Raw genomic sequence first — 19,926 nt, 5'->3', positions numbered from 1 at the left:
TGTGTTTTATATCCACAATGGTATCTCCTCTCCTACCACACCAATACAGATCTCCTTCCCCAGGACAAACTCTCTGAAGTTTTAGTGCTCTCTCGTACTGCCAAGAGCCTCAGAAGAGATTGGTAGCTAATTGGAACCAGCTGCTTGGATTTTCCCCCTCTTCTGGCCTACCAGATGGTTTGATCTACTACAGGTAGCAAGGAGTAATACAGTGTGATGGAAACAAGCAGGAGTGCTGGTAAGAGTAACTAATTCTCTCCCATAACAAAACAGGTTTTTATTAGGCCACAAAGTGGATACAGAAAACATTAGCATAAATGAACAGTTCCATACTCAGCTGAAGGAGGTTTGCTGCTGAGCCACAGAAGCAAAAAGCACTCTGATGCTCCCTTCACATCAAAGGAAATCATGACACCTTCTACCTCAGTGAGCAGATACGATGGCCGCTAGTGCTTTGTGAACATTAGGCAAATGCTCTTAGGCCACATCCATGCTAATAAAAGAGGTGTATGTTTTTATAATGAGAAACGTAAGTAAAAAACTTAATGGGGGCAGGGCGTCTTGGTTTTGCGTCACTGGAGCTGCTTGAGGTGAAATATCAAGGTTAACCTCACTGGGCTGTGAACTATAACACTTGTCATGGAACTAAAATTTTATAATGTTAGCTAGCCTGTGATACTTATTGCCTCGTTAAAACCACATGGTAGAACACAAGCTAGCAGGGACCTGAGTGTGCCTGCGACAAACTTTTAGTTACTTTGGTGAAACAAACCCAACCGCCAGTCAGTGACAGAGCACAGTGTGAGCAGGCAGGGAAGGTCGCTGCCAAGGAGGCTAGGTGGAGTCTTGTGAATTCTGAGCATGCTGCTTTCACAGTGGCACGATACTTCAGAAATGACTCAGAAAAAACAGACTGAACTGCAAGTGCAAAATATGCCAAGATTTGGAATGGAGATTATTTACTTAACTTTTCCTGAATTTTAAATCACAGTTCTGAAATTACTTCAGATGCCACTTTAAAGACTTGTTTTTTTCTTAAAGCATAACTAGATTAAAAAATATATATAATGATTTCAGATATTCCAACCAGAATACGCAAGTTCAATGGATGGAACTCCCATTCCCTCAGCTGTGGAGACCTGTGCCTTAAGCCTATGATGCTACTGCTAATGTAGATTCTCAGCTGATTACCAAGTCTTTTAGTTGAACAGCATTCTCGTATAAGTTTCCTGTTCTGTAACTCTGTGCTACATACTGTTTCTCTTCCTGCCTTCAAAATACAAATAGATAATCTTGCATCAGGATGCATTAAAACACATGTTGTTCGAAAGAGCTTACCTTACCAAGCAATACCGGCTGCTCTGAATGACTGACCTGTCTATTTCATTATTTATCATTTCTGGTTTGGGGTCACTTGCAAATATTACTGATGACTTTACATTTCTTTTCCAGATCACCACTAAAGATACTGAAGAGCAACTGAGCCAAGCATAGCTGCCTGGAAAAAACAAAAACACCCTAATTAAATGAGGATTACATGTTCACAGTTATTTTTAAATGTATCAATCAATTTTTAATTCATTTAATATCAGCCTCATTAATTTTAAGGGACATTAACAAAAATCTTCATCCTTTATCAAATTTAAGATCTCATCTAAAAGAAGGCTTGAGGTTTCTTTTCCAAGATGCATGTTCCATAAAGCTATCCTCCTTTAATTCAGAGTGTTTGAAAGTAATGGGGACTGGATGGCACATGCCCAGCTGTGTACAGGTTCAGTAGCACAGACATGGCTTTTGACCGCTTCCCAGATGGTGTTCCCACCCCCACCGCAAGGCCAGAGCAGAGAAAAATGATAAACTTGTTGAGCCATAAGCTGCTGTGAAACCATACTGCTTTAAACCCTCACAGACTGTATTCCATACTCATCTTTTCCTAATTTTATTTAGGATTGATGTTAGAAAATGATGCATTTATTTGTACTGTCATGTTTAATAACCTGAAATATGAGCAGAATGTTAGTTTTGTGATCTCCCTCCATCTTTCTGCATGTAAATTTTGCTTGGCTCTCTAAATAAATTAATAAAAAGTAATGGTTGGGAGAATCTCTTATTTAATATTCTTGGGGCGAAATTTATCTGGTTCTGATTATTTAGAAATGGCTATCCAACAGATTTCAAGATCAGGGCATAAACAATTTTCTCGCCAAAGTAATACACACATAACAATTGAAATTATATGCACAAACATTTTTAAGCATGAATATTTACTAACATAAATAAACAGTGTTTTATAACAAAAGGTATAGATTTTCAACTATAAACAATGGAAAGATATTTACAATTTGCACATACATAATCAAATAGCAAGTGCACAATTGGTCACTTCAGATCTTCTTTTTCGTATTTTGAGATTTCCTTCCTTCCAATCAAGTAATTTTAATCAGTTCTACAATGTCCAAATTTTTTCCACAAAAGCTGCTACAAATGTCAGATAATAGAGTTTATTAAAATGAATAATTTAGCAGCACAGATTTTCAAATAGAGACAGTGTTGCTAACTTCTTCATATTGGATAATAAAATACGGGTAGCTCTGATCATCATTAAAAATGACAAAAATCTGAGGCTCAAAGTAATTGTCCACACAAGAGTCATAGAGGTCACTAGTAATGCTGCCAGGGTTCACAGGTGGAGGTCTCCTCATGGTGTGATTGCCCACTGTGTATCTTCCTGTCAGTACTTTAGCCAAAAACATGTAATGAACTCCTTTGGGTGACCTTTTGGAAAAGTTATGAGAATAGCTTGCCTTTCTGGCAAAGTAACTGCCTTGTCCAAACATGGTAGCATGCTTCCCACAGACACGTGGGTCAAAGTTGTGCTTGCAGATTCCATCCACTACGTCCTGGGAGGTGCCATGGAACAAATGCCTTTCATTCATTATTCTGTCAAGCCCAGTCATTTTTTTAGACATATATTCCTTTTTCCTGGAATAGAAAATGAAAAGCATAGATGAATATTCACTGCAGTTCTGCACATGAAAATGAATTTTCACTGCAGTTCTTACAGTAAAAAGTATCAGTATTATCTTCTGGAATACTAGAGCTGTAAGAGGAGACAGACATGAGAATATTTCTGCATGTATAACAGGATGGGTCTTCTGTTTTAAAATACAGCTTTTGTGTGCATTTAGTATTTTTGAAAGGTCCTGAACAATGATACTGCTGGAGGCTGGAGTTCTGTCATCTGTATAGCAGCACAGGCAAAGAAACTTGAAAAGTGCCTGCTTATCTTTGTCTGTCACCTTGAATGTGGAAGGAACTCCTCTTAAGAGCAAAAACAACATCTGTGCAAGGATTAAATCCTACTATGGCTTCAGAAGAGACCCTACAGGGGGGATGAAGGTTCTCTATAGTGGCATTAATACTGTAAGAATTAATATCATAAGTCTCTGTGCTCACACAACCCATCCTTTGATTTCTCCTGAGATTTTGCATTTCTTGAGAAGGGACAGAGAATCCACAAATCTAATTTCATTTCAATTACTAAATGACCAATGGATGATAACTTTCAAAGACATCATCTTGGGTTTGGATGGAATTGACTGACACAGAATTTCATCTTTGCTGGAGCACTGTCAGACTCTGGGTTGCCATGTTCTGGGGAACCAAGACACAAATGGCTATTTTTAAAATAGGCTTTATTTGATGAAGACAGTTCCTCCTTGGTTGGCTTGAAAGTGAACAGAAAGAACATCCTTATATTTTTCAACTAGACACTCTAGATTTATTTTGAAGTTTCTGCGAAAATGTATTTTATAAACTTATTAATAGCACATAAAACCTCTTACACAGGAGATTTCCAGACGTGCAATCAGCCATATTTATTTTTCAAAGTTATTCAATTGAAGACTGCTTTTCTTCAGAAAATCTGGAATTTATGTATTCAGCTGAATGATCAATTTATATTTTACAGCCCAAATTATTAATTTTAAGGTACCTAGCTACTATTGTAAAAAAATGATATTTGCATTATCTTACCTTTTATATTTCTCCCAAAGAAACTGGTTTTGCACTCTCAGAATTTTCAAAATTTTGTATTTGGTCTCCGGCACAGTCTTGTGAAACAGATTATAAATGGTTCTATAGCTTTTATCTTCCTTTGAAACAGGCACTTGGATGAAGTCCTGAGATGGATCCATACTAATCCAAGTCTCAGGGTAGAAGTTTGGAGAGGTAACAGCAGTTGGAGATAAGACTTGTGAAGAAACTGGTTCCGTCGGTGGACAGGGTACTGGAGAATTGCCACCTAAAGTCCTAGTTTGGGAAGGAGAAAGAGTTTCTACTTAAATGTTCACAAACAGAAGACCTGCAAATTACGTTTATTTAGTTATCAACATGTCTTAAACAATTGCTGCTCTTTAGTTCTGTAACAATTTATATATCTTTAATGCTTGTTTAAAAAGAACATGCCAACTATTTCTTCTATTTTAATAACTCTTGCATTCATTAAAATTAATAACAACATTATGGCTTTCATGTATGCAGTTCCACTTACAGAAATCATACTGACTGGTGGTGACTTAAAAGCCTACTATCATCATCATCATTACTCACATTCTGGGCTGGTGACAAGAGTGGTGGTTATACAACTGGAGTGCAGGCTGAATGCTACCATATACAACTATTTTACAAATTAGCTATGACCTACTAATGGTTTTAACATACAGCATAAGACATACAGAGTAAGAAAAGAATATTAATTTGTCAGCATTTGACCTCATTTCCTTAGAACATCATACAAGGAGTAGAAATATACACACCTTCTTCTACGGTATAATGAATGACCCTAATTAAAAGGGAAAAACTTATGCAGGCAAAACGTGCATATATTTTGCTACATTATGTATAAGAATAGATGTTTTTAGTACTACCTAGTGTCATACTGAGGAACGCTCTTATTTTCATTTGCACAGGCCATACGTAGATTTGCATTTGCAGTTGCTTATTTCCATGTGATAGACCAGCCCCTCCTTTTCGGGAATGCTGCCAGGTAAGCAGTCGGAGGAGGGAGAAGAAGGAGAGCTGCTGCCTGTAACAGCCATGGCAGAAAAGCAGAACGTATGCCAAAAAGAGGAGAACTGACTATAGTAAAATCAAGTTGATTTGAACACTGACTGTAGAACAGGCAAGATTTCATTCTTAATATAACTAAACTTTTGTGGAATGTTTCAGACTTTTGAACTGTTACATGTAATACTTGCTAAATTTAGATAACGAGTATGGAATCCGTGGCTTATGTTCACCTGATTAAAATCTGAACAAGCAAGCCTTACTCAACTGAATAATCCTTACTTACTGGAGTTGTCCCTGTTACGTCAATAAAAATACTTTGAACATGTAAAGCAGATTCAGACTCTGGTTTTCAAACTTCAAGTACACGGATCTTCAGGTCCTGCAAGCTGGTGAAGTTCCCTTTAAGTTGCAAGAATAAATGGAACTATCTCAAATTTCACCAGATGAATATTTTACCAAAGTATTCTTATAGAAAAAGCTGCTACTGACTCCAGGACAAACCGACAGTGAAAGCAAACGTGTAAAGTACAATCAGAAGTAGACAATTCTACTCTGCTCAGGAAAGATTATGAAGTCACTGATAGCCACTGCCTGACTCAAAAGATGCAAATGCAAATCTTTTCTGTGTGTGGCACAGCTGACCTTAACCACGTTCACTAAATCTCTCAGGTCACTTTTATTCTGCTAACATATCAAAACCAAATGTAGGGAGAAAGTCTGTTCTCATTAGGAGAAAATGAGGAAAGAGAATACTTGTGTAGCCATCTTAGGCAAGCTGAGTTTTGGCAGCTCGACAGCCAAATCCTGCCTCCCTGAGCATGTGATTCTACCTGAGCAGCTATGTAAAACTGGTACTTCCTTACTCAACCAATCTGTCCTTAAGGTACACTAAGAAACAATGACAGAGGAACTTTTGATTCTCCTTACTTGTTAAACCTGCTTTCTCCACAGAGCCAATGTAACTATAGATAGATAACAAATCTACTGCTGTTCACACCTTAGCTACAGAAATATCAGTTAAGGTCTCCTGTCAGAATCTTTAATGCTGGTGATATGTGAGCCTGAAAAAACCTTGTGTGATTTTTTGTGTGACCCAGAAATAATTGCATGTGATTTTCTGATTGCAGGTCAAGCTTTTCAGGTCTAGAAAAAAGTTGTGAAAAATATAAAAAGATATTTTTAAATTAACATTTGCTTTGGATCAGAGAGAGAGTAAACTGTAACACCACTTACACTCTTCAGAGCACAAACACTCTTTAAAATTTTGTTCACAGGGCTTTCACCTGCTGTACAAAACTAAAAGGAGACCTCAACTGATTTGCATTGATTTAACTGAATTCAAAATTCTTCTATTTTATTAATAGCTTAAAAGAAACCCAGAATATGGATTTTTCTAATAATCATTATTGAAACAGCAGCTACAATATTACGATGTGGATTTATTATGGTTTTTTCCATGGGTAATAACATTACTGTAGAACTTCACTCATTCACAGTAATGACGAAGTGCACATCAACACAAGTTATGGAGTACTAAGTCAGCAAACACAATAAAAGCCATTGCATCCCTAGATGCACTTTGTTCATTTATTCTGACTAATTTAAATTAATTGTCAGGATTTATTATACAGGGGAGCCATTAAGAAGTCAACACTTGTCAACCACTAACACGCATTACCCAATGTTTCTATTTCAAGTATTCTTTTGTAATTTTATATCTGATCTGGGGGAGGAGAGGGAACCTCGGGTGTGACTGAGTGATAAGCAGGGTCAAATACTGACTTTTTAAAGACCACTCCCATACTTTATTGCAAAATCTTAACAGTTTTTAAAATACTCTGTTGTTCCCTGCTAAGAATTGCTGGATTTTTACTGCAGAACAACAGAAATTTCAGAACTTAATTTACAGATTTTGTAACTGCTTTCAATAGTTATGGTCAAACTCTTATGGGTGTAGAACACTCAATGGTCCACTAAAGTTAGCTGCAGTTACATGAGTTTAGCATCTCTCAAAGTCATAGACTTAAACTGCAGTAAAACGGTCACTGTTGGCAAAGGATCGGGAAAATACCTTTAATCTTTATTTTTCACTAAGATCAGAATCAGAACTGCTATAACCAGAAAGTTCACGCTTGCTCCTTTCACATGCATCCTCCCAGAATTTTTTAAATAATTTTTGGGTTTCTTCCTGTAAGACTGTATCTAGAAGTATTTCCAACGACAACTTGTTTTGAGACTCTGACCAAATTCACCTTCTCCTCACAGTCAGATGCTGTAAGAATTCAGCAAGCTAATGAGCATTCTAGTCCCAATGCAGCAGCTAAATCTCCTTTGATTGGCCCAGCATGCCAAGCTGCCACTTTAATGACTAATGACTTCCACCCCTTTGCTAACAGGACAGTATGTTCCTAACTACTGGACTCTAACAATAATGTTTCCAGCTGTGCTGGTGAGATCACAAAAATGGCATTTTTATGAGTTCTAATCAAGAATGACTACAATGCAACACTTTCCTCACTCTGCCTTTGATGGGTGAACACGTTCACCTCCAGTTGCGATGACAATAAAAACAATGGAATGCTTTAATTGATCTTGAAAATTATAAAATATTTTTGAACATTCATTTTTATGGGACCTACAGTTGATGGCCTGGTGATCACTAAAGAGGGTGAGATGCAGAAAGCTGGACAGTAGTTTGGCATACAAAGTACATCTGTACTTCTGATGTTCCGAGACCCAAAAGGTACATTATAACCTTCAAATAACAAACAGAGCCTAGTGGTAAGGAGTTCCTCAGATTCTGTTTCTCCTGAAAAGTGCTAAGTGAGTAGTTGCCAAAACTGTGAAAGCCTTGGAGGTCATGGATCTCCAAATAAAGTGTTCAACTGGGAATGGAGAAGTGCCCAAAAACAGGAGGACTGTGATGGCACAAGCTTTATTTTATGCAAACATGGACTTAGGGAGTATTTCAGAAGTTCTCGAGTTCTGATGCTTGGTTCAAACCCATGGAGATCTCGAGTTCTGATAGTCTCTTAGCTTCTCACCCAGTGAGCTTTCCTTTGAGGCTGCAGGCCTCTCACCCTTGTCCTCCCTCGACTTTGGGGATAAGATTCCACTTTCTCCTTTTGTGTCAAAAGTTCTAGCTTGTATCAGAACACATGGAGAGAGGAAAGCCTGTCGAAGGCTACTTATGACCAGTGCCATCTAGCAGCAAAGTGAGAGTGCCCTAAACTACACCACCAGAAGCAAGACATCCAGAAATCACATCACTCTGTGTATGCTGTTGACCCCGAGTGACAATTTTTGAAGGTATTGACTCCTAGTAGCAGTTAGGGCAGGATTTAGCCAACTTTCCTTCCCATAGCTGCAGCATACACTAAATGATGGTTTAAAGACTGACATCTTTAAAGTAACTGAGCAACTACAACAGCTCTTGAGAGTGGCATACAGGATGTTCTTCCAAACAGGACTGCCCAGTTTCTGGTAGGCGGACTTCAAAGAAGAATGGAACACAAGGCTCCTCACATATTTTACAAAATCTGCAATTGGCAAGGCTGTGCACAACAGGATATTTGGGTTTTAGTACAGTACATATACATAGTTTTTAAGAAACAAGTTAAAATTCAGACTATATTCATTACAAAGTCAACTCCATTTTATGGTCAAGACTTTCCAGATAGAGATTTGCTTCATTAATTTTAAGTGAGAGAGTTCAGTCCTATTTTCCATTTTGGGGCAAAATCTGACCTCAAGATATTGGGAATGCCAAAGCACTACTTTGTCGTATCCAGTCCTAAGTGTGAGGCCAGAACTGACTGGAAGCTGTTTCTTCACATTGATCCTAAGGAGTTTATAGAAAGTCTGCCCACTGTGTATCAGCCCCTACTATATTCTATCCAAATGAATTTCTGGTCTGACTTTGGGTGAGAAGGACTTATGATTATCGGCTTTCACCTATCACCTTTCTTTAAACTTCTGTCCTGCTCTCCAGGTCACAGAAGGGCAGAAGTAAGCTTTAGAAGCACTCCTGGACCATAACCTGAGCTCTGATTTGCAAGCTGTTTGAATTCATTGCTAGGCTGATGTCCATTATTTATGTCAAGAGTCACTTTAGAACTGATGCTGAATATTCTTACTATTTCTATTAATGTAACTAACGTTATTTCTCACTGAACGTTTCTAGTTTGTGACTAAAGAAGTCTACAATTTGTGTAAGACAACCAGAGAAAACAGCTTTAAGTATGTTCTGAAATTTATTCTTTACTTCACTGAAAATGTTCAACAGTATTGCGAAGTGTTAATCAACAGTAACAACATTTAATTCTATAGGAGGTTACCTAAAAATGGGGTTGGGCAGAGCTGTCACTTCTATACTTTTAGTAATCTATTGCTGAATTGTTCAAATATTCTGGAGTTTTTCCAAGGAGTAATTCCATGATTTTGATTAATGAAAATTTCCACCAAACACTTATATCGCATTTATTTTTACTGGAACTGAACATATGCTCACAGAACCTCTCTCTATACAGGAATTCCTGAATTAGGACCCATATTTGCAGACAAGTAACTACTGATCTGGAAAAAAGAACATATGGTTAAATCCAAAATTTGCAAATGGTCCTAGTTACATGAAATGAATATAACTTAGGGTTTTTTTATTATATCTTCTAATTTTTCTAGACAATGATACCTATTTCCTTGTCACATCTTAAGGAATACAGTTCTAATGGACAGACCAACATGAAGGAACATTTGAAATTCAAAGTTTTCATCTTGCTGGGATACATACTGTAAAAATGGCATCAGCACAACGCATGAACGAAGAAGGGGTCTCCTCTTGATTTCTCTTCTGAAGCACGCATTTTGCTGGAATCCATCTTTGATATTTAAGATATATTGATTATGCCAGGTAACAAACCGAACTTCTTTCAGACCCCGGCAGCTGGCTTCTTCTATCAGTCTTACAACTGGCTGTTTTGAGAAATATTAAGAAAACAAAAACAGGCACAACATAAATTACATATTCAGAAAGAAACAGGTTTGCCAGATGAACAGATTTAACACAGGTATTTAGAAAAAGGATCCTACCTATTAGTGTATGGAAATTCTGGAACTACCTTTCAACTGGAACAGTGAGGACCAAAATCTGTAACTACTTCTAGGATAGAGACTGACCCATTTATTAAAGGTGATTGTATAACATGGTCTATGAGACAGCAAGGGACTAAATTCAGTGACTCTGGAGGTTCACATCCTACTTTGTAATATCTTTGGGGGACAAATAAATAAGGTAAAAAATAAAAAGCTAAATGGCAGTGTTAACAAGCTTGCAGAAAGCTGTCTCCCTTGTCTTAAAACCAGATTGCTAGGGATTAGAAAGGACTTTCTGGAAACTGACATGGGCCAGTTTGCTCTCAAACCTGAGTCACCCTCCGTGCCTCAAAGCTCAGCAGGGCTAACTCACGGAGCAGCCCAGCAGTGCACAGCTCTCAGTCTACTGCTTTTTCTGCAAACCATGTTCAAAACCAAAGTGCTCAATTATCTTCCTCAGAAATAACTCTATTTAAGTAACTTGCCTAAATGTTTAAGACTTTCGAGGAAAACAGACTGAAAATGTAAAAATATTACCAAACTTTACAAATGGCCCACAGTTTTATTGGAAGCAATTAATTCCACTTTCTAAGTACGAGGGCATTTTGAAATCACTGGCTGGAGACATGCTGGAGGTTTAGCAGCTTTGAATGATACTGGATTGTTCTGTAAAACCGGTCAGATAAAGCCATCTTTATTTCTCTTCACAACAAAAATAAATGTAGTCCTACAGGTTCAGACTGTACTCAGCCGCCTTCCCCATAAACAGAAAAAGAGCGCGCTCTCCTGAACAGGCGCTCCTGCTGAATGTCCAGAAGAGTTCTGGACAACTTCCCCACTGCAGCAGAACAGATTCACATTCACTCGGTTTGGGTGCCCCGACAGCATGACTGAGTCCATCAGTTAAAATTCCATACTCCACCCCAGATGACTAAACTGAAACGAATGGGTGTTGACAGGAAAACTATGCAAGGATGGTGGATGGTCACATCGAAGATACTTAAACCCTACCTTCAGCCTGCTAGTGTTAGTCACTCAGCCTCTACTTCCTAGATGATAAAGCACAGTACATTCTGAAAAGCTGGATTAATATTTTAAAATCACTCCCAAACCTCTGTTCTTCACAGGCCTTCTACATATACCCTCTGCAACAGAACACGTGGGAATCTGGCTGCAGGCCGAGCTCTTCATGGTCATAAGGTGTTGGGTGAATTTAAACAAAAATTTTGAGACAAAATCTTTAGCCTGTTATAAATTAGACTCCCAGTTAGGCAGAAAACTATCCATCCTCCTGTCAGTGAAAAGCAATGGTCCCAAATAAAGGATATTACATATTATAGAGCTATTACTTTTCTCTTAAGCAGAGGCCAAGTAATATTCAGATCACCTGAGGATAAAATGCTATTGCAGTTTTGCATCATAACCCAAAAGCGTGATTCTGGAATGTGTTAAATACCTCAGAGTATTCTCTCCAACCAAAGTGGTCCCTGCAGAAGTACTTCCAGACTGTGTAGTAGTTGGAGGTGGAGCTGGGGCAGGAAGGTGTGGATAGCCTTCGCATTTGGTCAAACTCAACAGTTTCATATAATTTCATAACATTCAAATCCGCCCAAAATTCATGTCCCCTGGAAAGAACAAGAAAAATAAAGAATTCTCACCTTTTGTAATCCATTCAAAAAACATCCAGAGATATCAAAACACACATTCAGAACTACAGTTAGCTCAGACCTCCTCAGAGGCATCCTGAGCCTGACTGTACTCATGTCACACAACCCCAACGACCATAAAGATGTTCCATGAGCTTGAACTGGGCACATGAGACCAAGTAGGACACTGAAGACCTGTTTCCCCTTCTTTGACTTGTCAATGTGGAGAGAGCAGTGGAGCCTGGCGCCTAACCCTGCTTATGCTTTTTATGGAGGAGAGGGTGTAGGGTTCAATCACTGTACCAAAGCTCTGAGAACACCAACAGTCATATGCATGATGGTGTAGCAGGGCTTCCGGCCCCTTCTTAAAGATGCTGGCCAAGTCACTGGACTATTGGTGCGCTCAGAGCCCCGACACACTGCTTCCTCCACCACAAGGACCGTCCTGCTCTTCACTGCAAAGTGGAAATTGTCTGTACTAAACACATACAAGATAGTCAGGGCAGACTAACTCCTAAGAGGTTTCTATAGACAATGGTGAAAAAACATGGTCTTTGGCGCAGAGAAACAACAGCGAAAAACAGTCTTCCTAGTCCAGTGATATGAATGCACTATGGATGAACTGCTGAAAAATCAATATACATATCCTTGACATTTTCAGCATACTATCTAAATAAATACATCACACAACCATATTTGATGAAGCAGCCACATACTATTCAAAAGGTTATCCTTGCAAAAGTTAGTGCTTCCAGGAAGAAAAGAAAATGTAAATGTCTTCAGATGAGGAGCATCTGCTGCCTATCCATCAGAGAGTTCATTTATCTTCCATCATGTGCAACAGAAGAGAACTGGCATAATATGAAAAGGAAAAGTGATTTAACTATTATGGAGCTCAGGCTGAGGAATAGTGGCTTGTTTTCCAGCTAACTGTATCACCACTACAAAATCAGCGCTAATAGGCAACTTCATGTAAAGTGACTGGCGTCTCAAAAGGACATAAACTGCGGCTACAGATTAAGACTCAGAGATTATATCCTTTATCTAAAGGAGAAAATAGAAGTGTGCTTCCTTTTCTCCTTTACAAAGAAGTCATGTCTAACAGTGACTTTTGAACAGTTCAGCAAATAGTTTCTAATGTTGTTTTATCAGTCCGTGTTAAGAGACACAAGTCAAATTAAAAAATTCTTTAAAAGCATGGAATTCTAAAACTATGCTTATCATTAGACAATCACAAGTCCCTGGTTTACTAGCAAACAAGGCCTTAAAACAAGAAATTCAAAGAAATGAAAGTAATACATTCATACCTTATAAAAGCCAATTTTTAGAACAACTAGGATTAACGTATTTTCAAAAGAATGCTCTTTACATAATTAGTTTTCTACTTTTATAAATTATTTACAAGTTGTCAGCTTACTGGTTTTCATTAGTAGCTAATTTCCTAACAACTGGAAATACAGCTTTTGAAACTATATAAAATATTTTCTTTGAATTCCTAACAGTAAGCAGAAATAAAGCTGATACTTGAAATTTACAGTTTATTTTTAAAACTTTGGTACATTAATATCATAAACATTGAAGTACTGTGTATGAAATTTGCCACATTAAGCGACAGCTATTTTAAACATCTATAGGACTTCCTGAATACTGAATTGCTTGAGAATAGCTGCAATTTTGCTAGCTATTTCACACTGCTGCTGGTAAAATCACTGAGGAGTTTTATTATAGCATTTTCATAGAAAACTAATGAAGAGTTCAGACTTTAAGATGATCAGCTGCAACTGTCCTTCATTCCTCAACAGGAGTGGCAGGTGCTTAGTTGTTCTTAGTATCTATTATCATTTAATTGCATTTGGATCTGCAAAGTGCTAACCACTTTTTGAAGTATTAATCACTTTCCTGACATACAGGAAAGGACAATGTGTCCTATTATTGTGGACTCACAGTCAGGGGAATTGATCCAATGTTATTTGAGAGAACTTTAGATTGCTCTCTCTGTTTTCCATAAGCTTTAACATAGACTTAAAAGAAAGAATAGTCTCAAAAGTCAAATCAAATGTCTTAAAAATGCAAATACAAGAGCTACTTTCTAAAATCTTTGGGAAAAAACACCCCCGAAACATTCTTTCTTCAACTCCACCAAAGCCCAAACACCAAGTTAAAACCAGGATGAGTTTGGGCCAATTCATTTCAGGGACACGACTGAGCGCTTTCCGTCTCTGCAGGAACAAACCTGCAGGCAGTGAGAATGGCTCCAAGCAGTTAGTTTTCTTCCCCCTTATGCTGGTAAGCTGCTATCCAAAAGGACCATCTTGCCAGTTCAATGAACATGGTTCTCTAAAACCTGTCATATAACAACACTAATTAAGATGAAAATTCGTCAAGAAGACACTCTATAGCACAAAATCTGTAGAAAGTTTAACAGTTTGTTCCTTGCTTGCGTCAGTGGCATACAAAATCATTACGGTCGGAATACAAATACGGAAAGAAAACAACTAATTCTGAGTAGGAGGTATAGTCTAATAACTCGTGTCTTCTCACCAGGGCCGCATCCCACCCACAAGCAGTTTGATATACTAATTAAGGCTGACATTCCACAGTACATTTCATCAATGAATAGTGCAGACACCCACGCTACTCAAGAAAAGGTGTCTCTGCAGCCAGTCTTATTTAAGGGTAATAGTCTGTATTTTCCTTAACAATAGGATGAACAAGACAAAGGTCAAATACAAGTGAAAAAGACAGATTTATTCAGAAGTAAACCAGCACTAACCAAAATAAATGACCAGTATGAAAACACTAAAATTACATGTAGAGCTTAAAAAAAACCAAAAACCCCCACACACTTTCTGCAGTGAAAAAATAATAACAAAATCACCCCACCTTAGTGGTATGCAGTCATTTTGTTCTGTAACAGCAGACTACAATCTATGTTATTTAAAAACAATGTGTGAAATCATGAGGAAATCATCTCTCTGAAATACCGAGCTGTGTTATTATCTGAAGTATCTGCAGACAACACCATAAGCATGATACTTTGAGTGAATTTCTTCATGAATATATTTCAATGGTGTTTTAAAAGCACTTGCTTCTTCTTATCAAAGCATATATGCTCTGATCATTCTGCATTTCAGGGCCTAATAAAAAATTACCATTTTTGAGAAAAGCAAGTTTTGAGAGATTGATATTGTTTTATATCATTCTTCTGGAGTGAAGAGCTGGACTCACTGTTTCGGGGTTCTTTTTGTTTCACCTAGCAATCCAAGTCCTGAATCAAGAATCCCACGCACACTGTGCTGCATATTTTATGAAACATATACACGAGAAGGTAATTATTAATACAAACCACGTGCCATCTGAGCATTCATTCTCACTTCTTTCTATTTTCAAGTCAAATACCATAACAAGGTTTCATCTACTCCAAAACCCCTGATCTCTGAGAAACTGCCACAAAATGAAAAACCTTTTTTATGTGTGAATGGTTTTCTTTTAAAGGTGTAACCCAGAGTTTTAGTTAATTTTATTATAATTTTGTGTGTTGCACGTGGTCTGGTGCAACATATAACAAAAAAATGTTTGCAGTAGTTCTATTAATGCAGTGTAAAGTAAAGGGAATCTGAAAATTGAAATATCCCTCCCTATACTCTAGACATAATAATGGTAACCACTAGCATGCTGCGCCCTTTTAAAAGTAATCACATATAGCTTAAGATCCTAAGAAGTTAAGAAAAAAGTCCTTAAAATTTTGGATATTGCAGAAGAAACTTCACGAGTACTTGAAACGTGGCTGGCTTCTGATACATGACTTGGTATTTCTAACATACTCAACTGTGTTAAAATACAGAACCCAGCACGCAGATGTAACTGTATCAGAGCAATGAGAATCAAATTAATGCTATATGAGGGAACTGCATGGAAGGAAAAAACATTTTTTGAGATGAACACACTATGAGACTGCTTTTCCTAGTTTTTTCACTGCAAAGCAAGCAGATCTTCAGCATAGACTCTTAAAAATCTGGCTAAATGGGTGCATATGCAAAAAACACTTGAGTGCACACATTCTGTAACTGCAGCACTAGTGGGGAACTGTAGGATTTTACGCAGCTTTCTTCTGGTAGTGCTCTAATGAGAAAAATATCAATTTATTCTTTTCCACAGTAGGAAAAGTTTACATATAATTTCAGTAAAACAAGTTGCAATATTTTTTCCCTACATTAAATAAAATCCATCCACAGCTGAATTTGCACGTATGTATCTTGTAAGACTCTATTCAAGACTTACGATGTTGGTAGCTAATAACAGCTTACACTGAAAATAGTTTTGCTGAAAGCTAAACATTTTTCAGCAAAACCAGTATTGAACTTGCCAAATTACTTCTTTCACTACTAAAAATGCAACAATTCTGTCTGGTGGTGGTTTTTTTTTTTTTTTTTTTTTTAGTGTTTCTGTAGCTTGCTGCTTTCTGCCATCTCTTTATCAAATCCATCTCTCCTTTAAGCAAATTGAGGACATTGAACGGCCACTGTTCAGAGACATATGTTGACAATTCACTGTAATAAGAACGCAGACATCGAGCACCACGAGTGGATTATTACCCCTTCAAACATTCTTCTTCAAAGCATATGTACAACCTGAATATGAAGAATTTGAATACAATACATTGAACGTTCTTGTTTTGTCCTTTCTAAATAGAAAGGATCAATTTATCTGACTGTAAAGGTCACAGTGTTTCTCTAAGCAACCCATCTTTTGGTGGTTGCCTGTTACACAAATAGAAGAATAGTTCTCTCGAGACTCCCACGCATCTAAGGCTGTCTTTCAACTTGTGTATGCGCAATTAAAGGATGGGGACATCAGTTCTGTGCAGTTACTATCTGGGCTTACTTAAAAGTTTCTCTGATAGTAAGAATTCCTGATTAGACACCAAAACCATTCTTCTTAATTATGTCTTGAAGACAAAAATTTGGTCAAGATCTGAGTCACATACAATATAAAAATTGGTATGGCATCCTCTATCCATTTCCCTTAGCTGTGCATAGGAAAAGGGTCAGCAATTTCTTTCAGAATATAACAGCAGACTCTTCCTGAAACTAAAATTTCTGTTAAACTAGAAATGCTTTAAAAAATAGTATTTTTATTTTCAAAGTTAGTGAATGACTTAGAATCTACTTCCCAATAATTTTTATGGAAAATTGGGTGACCAAATTGCCTAAACATTCTGAAATCTAACTCAACAGTATTTTAGTTTTTCCCTGAATACTTCAAATACAGCACTTTAAACTCCAGACACATTTTCTACCTAACATCACTTGGAATAACACTGCATTATTTTACAGTGCTGAAGAACTTTTGAAAAATGCAGGTGAGTGACTACATCTGAAAACCAGACTTTGTGCCCACCCTATGTGTGATTTTTTTCCCTATCATTGGGAATAAAGATACTCTCTTTTTTTAAAAAACCTTGACTTACGTAAAATCTACACTACTTCAATGTTTATTTACATTCTTTAATGATTTATTTCTACATTCATAAGTATTCATCTTTTTAGATTATAACACGTACAGGCATTCACGCTCAGAAATGCTAAAAGATACTCAGCAAGTTGTTTAATAATAGCTCTTCAGTTAAAGCATGTTCTCTGTATATTAAAAAGCCTACTGCAAGCTTATATAATGCCAAGCCACGGAAAGAAATGAACTGTGATTACAGCGGGTGATTGCAAGATCAAATTCCTGGTTTCAACTTTAAGATACCACTGACGAGAGCAAATGTGACAAATGTACCTCTCAACTGCCCAAGGCCTAAATATGGGACAAAGACCCCAAATTTAGGATTCAAGAAAAATAAGAACGCTAGATATGCTTACAGTTATGCCTGATCTGTCCGTTAGCATAACATCACCTTATCTTCAGTATAATAATTTACTACTACCGAGGTACAATGTAAGCATGAAACAAAGTCTTGATCTAAAATAAAGGATACCCTGCATAAAGTATAGAATTGTGGATAACAAATGCATTCGGAGGAGGGGAAAAACCAAAAACAAATGAGCAAGACACACATGCATTGTTCTGTTCCCTGAAGGGTACACGAGAGAACAGGTAACCCATACTGGCCACGTGATTGCACAGCTAAATGAGCCACAGGGAGATGCTCACATACAGTGGTGGTGAAACACCTGAATGCTATGGCAATGACAGTGCCACAAGAAGCGCACACAAAAACAGGGACGAAAATCCTTTCTTGTAAGCAGAGACGAAACAGCCCCATCCCAACCATTCCTCCGAATTGCCTCCAAGAGATGAGCTCCACGGAACGGAGTCCAATGCTCTTTATACTTTTCTAAGGCAGTTTGTAGGAAGGTAAAGGAGAGTTTTACAGCTAACATGACAGCAAGTTCTCTAGTGCTGTTCCTTGTAGTCTGTGAAGTCTATATCCGCAAGCATCAGTGTCTGGAGAACAGCGGAAAAGAAGATGACGAAGACTAAAGTTTGTCAGATGTTTGGGAAAGCAGGAAATTTATTCAAATACCTTGGCGGGGCAAAGTGTTATTCCCGTCATGTCTTTGCACCATGCAGCAGGAACAGCCTTCAGAATAGCTTAAAACTAGTAATAAAAACAATGCTTTTTTTCTACAGCACCTTCCAACTGAAAACACTAAACCTCTCTGCAAACACTGTAAAACTTTGCCTCATCCTGCTTCTGAAGTAGACAGTTACTATCTCCATTTTACCCCAGAAAGACAGAGGCAGAGAGAGACTTAAATAGCTTCTCCAAAGTCACTCTGAGAACCTGTGACTGAGATGGCAACAGAGATTTCTCAAGAATCTCTCTTCAACGACTAACCAAATAAAGGCCTCTGTTTATTATATAAAGCAGTTCAATAGAATTATTTCCATTAAAAGAAGGAACATATTGAACCCTATTAAGAATACAGCAAACATACAAGGAAAACCAAATCCTGTACTGTATGACAGCAGCAATTCAAAGTAAAATTTCACAAATGTTCTCAAAAACAGGCCATGGTCCCCTGAATACGTTACTTTATTTCTGTACCCTTACTATAAGAAATAACACAATAGAATGATCTCCTCAGGATACTGAACTGGGTAAGTACCCATACCAGCAAGTTGCAACCATAACTGTTGTTAGACGAATGTGGTCTGCTAAAATAAGGATGATCTGGGCTCATTCTTCCTTGCATTCTTCTTAAGAACTTAAATCTAATGTGTGATTCCTCTACGCTCTTTCCATTTAATAATACAAATGTTCTGTATATCTTATGTACAAATAGATGATTAGGAAAAATATTTTTTGTAAATGTTACGAAAATGCATGTGGTTTCAAACTCTTCTCCTAAGTTCAGTTACATGTCATGAATCTTACCACAGAGTTCAGGAAAAAAAAAAAAAAAAGAAAAAGAAAAAGAAAAAAAAGCAGCACACCGATCAACAAAGGTCTGTACAGGAAATGAAACTCAGTTCCCATCAGAACAGCTGTGATGCAAAGCAAGATTGAGAGCTAAACACTACTTAGATGATGAAACTGTTGATTTTCTCTCTATGACTAAACCAGTTCCTCTCTGAAATAGCAATAATCTGAAAACCACTCAAGAGAACAGATGAACTTAAAAGATCCAAACAGGTATGAAGACCTTCCACGCTTAAGTTTGCTAGATGAGTTAAATCAAATGCAGTTACTGTAAGAGATAAAAACAGGCATTTACGCTTTCTGGTGACTGAAAATTGGTAACATTTCATCTTACTTGGGGCAAACAGCTTGAAGTTGTCGGCTGTAGTCCAGCTTTGGGTGGGACACCATAGGGTTTATAATTCCAGAGGTGTTTAAAATCAGAGCTGTATGAAACTACTCCACTTAAGGTATATTGCCTTAATAAGATCTCTCTTTCTAAGCACAGGCACTGGTAGTTTGAAATAGGAACATCAGATGTGAGACAAGTGCTGCCCAAATTTTCTCCCAGGGAAACAGATACTGACTCCATAGGAAGTAGTAAGTAAGCACCTGGTTAACCCTGAGTGAAGGGACATTCTTTCTTCAAAAAGTTTTTCATAATTTAGCAATAAAAATACAATTGAATCCTAGATAGCTGCTCTAAGG

The 19,926-nt window shown here is 37.5% G+C and overlaps 1 protein-coding gene across 6 annotated transcripts in view; it reads right to left on the bottom strand.

Annotated features, from left to right (window-relative positions):
- Positions 1-252: 252 nt before the first annotated feature.
- Positions 253-19,926, bottom strand: part of TIPARP (TCDD inducible poly(ADP-ribose) polymerase) — a 48,102-nt gene continuing 28,428 nt past the window's right edge. For all 6 annotated transcript variants that reach the window (XM_026096860.2, XM_026096859.2, XM_026096858.2 and 3 more), the window contains exons 3-6: positions 11,618-11,786; positions 9,860-10,041; positions 4,036-4,311; positions 253-2,982 (exon numbers count right to left, since the gene is read on the bottom strand). In XM_026096860.2, coding sequence (XP_025952645.1) covers positions 2,535-2,982; positions 4,036-4,311; positions 9,860-10,041; positions 11,618-11,786 — 1,075 coding nt within the window. In that variant the 3' untranslated portion in view covers positions 253-2,534. The remainder of the gene's footprint in view (positions 2,983-4,035; positions 4,312-9,859; positions 10,042-11,617; positions 11,787-19,926) is intronic.

Source organism: Dromaius novaehollandiae, chromosome 9, assembly GCF_036370855.1.
Source record: "Dromaius novaehollandiae isolate bDroNov1 chromosome 9, bDroNov1.hap1, whole genome shotgun sequence".
Lineage (NCBI taxonomy): Eukaryota > Metazoa > Chordata > Aves > Casuariiformes > Dromaiidae > Dromaius > Dromaius novaehollandiae.
This window is presented reverse-complemented; position numbering and strand designations above follow the sequence as displayed.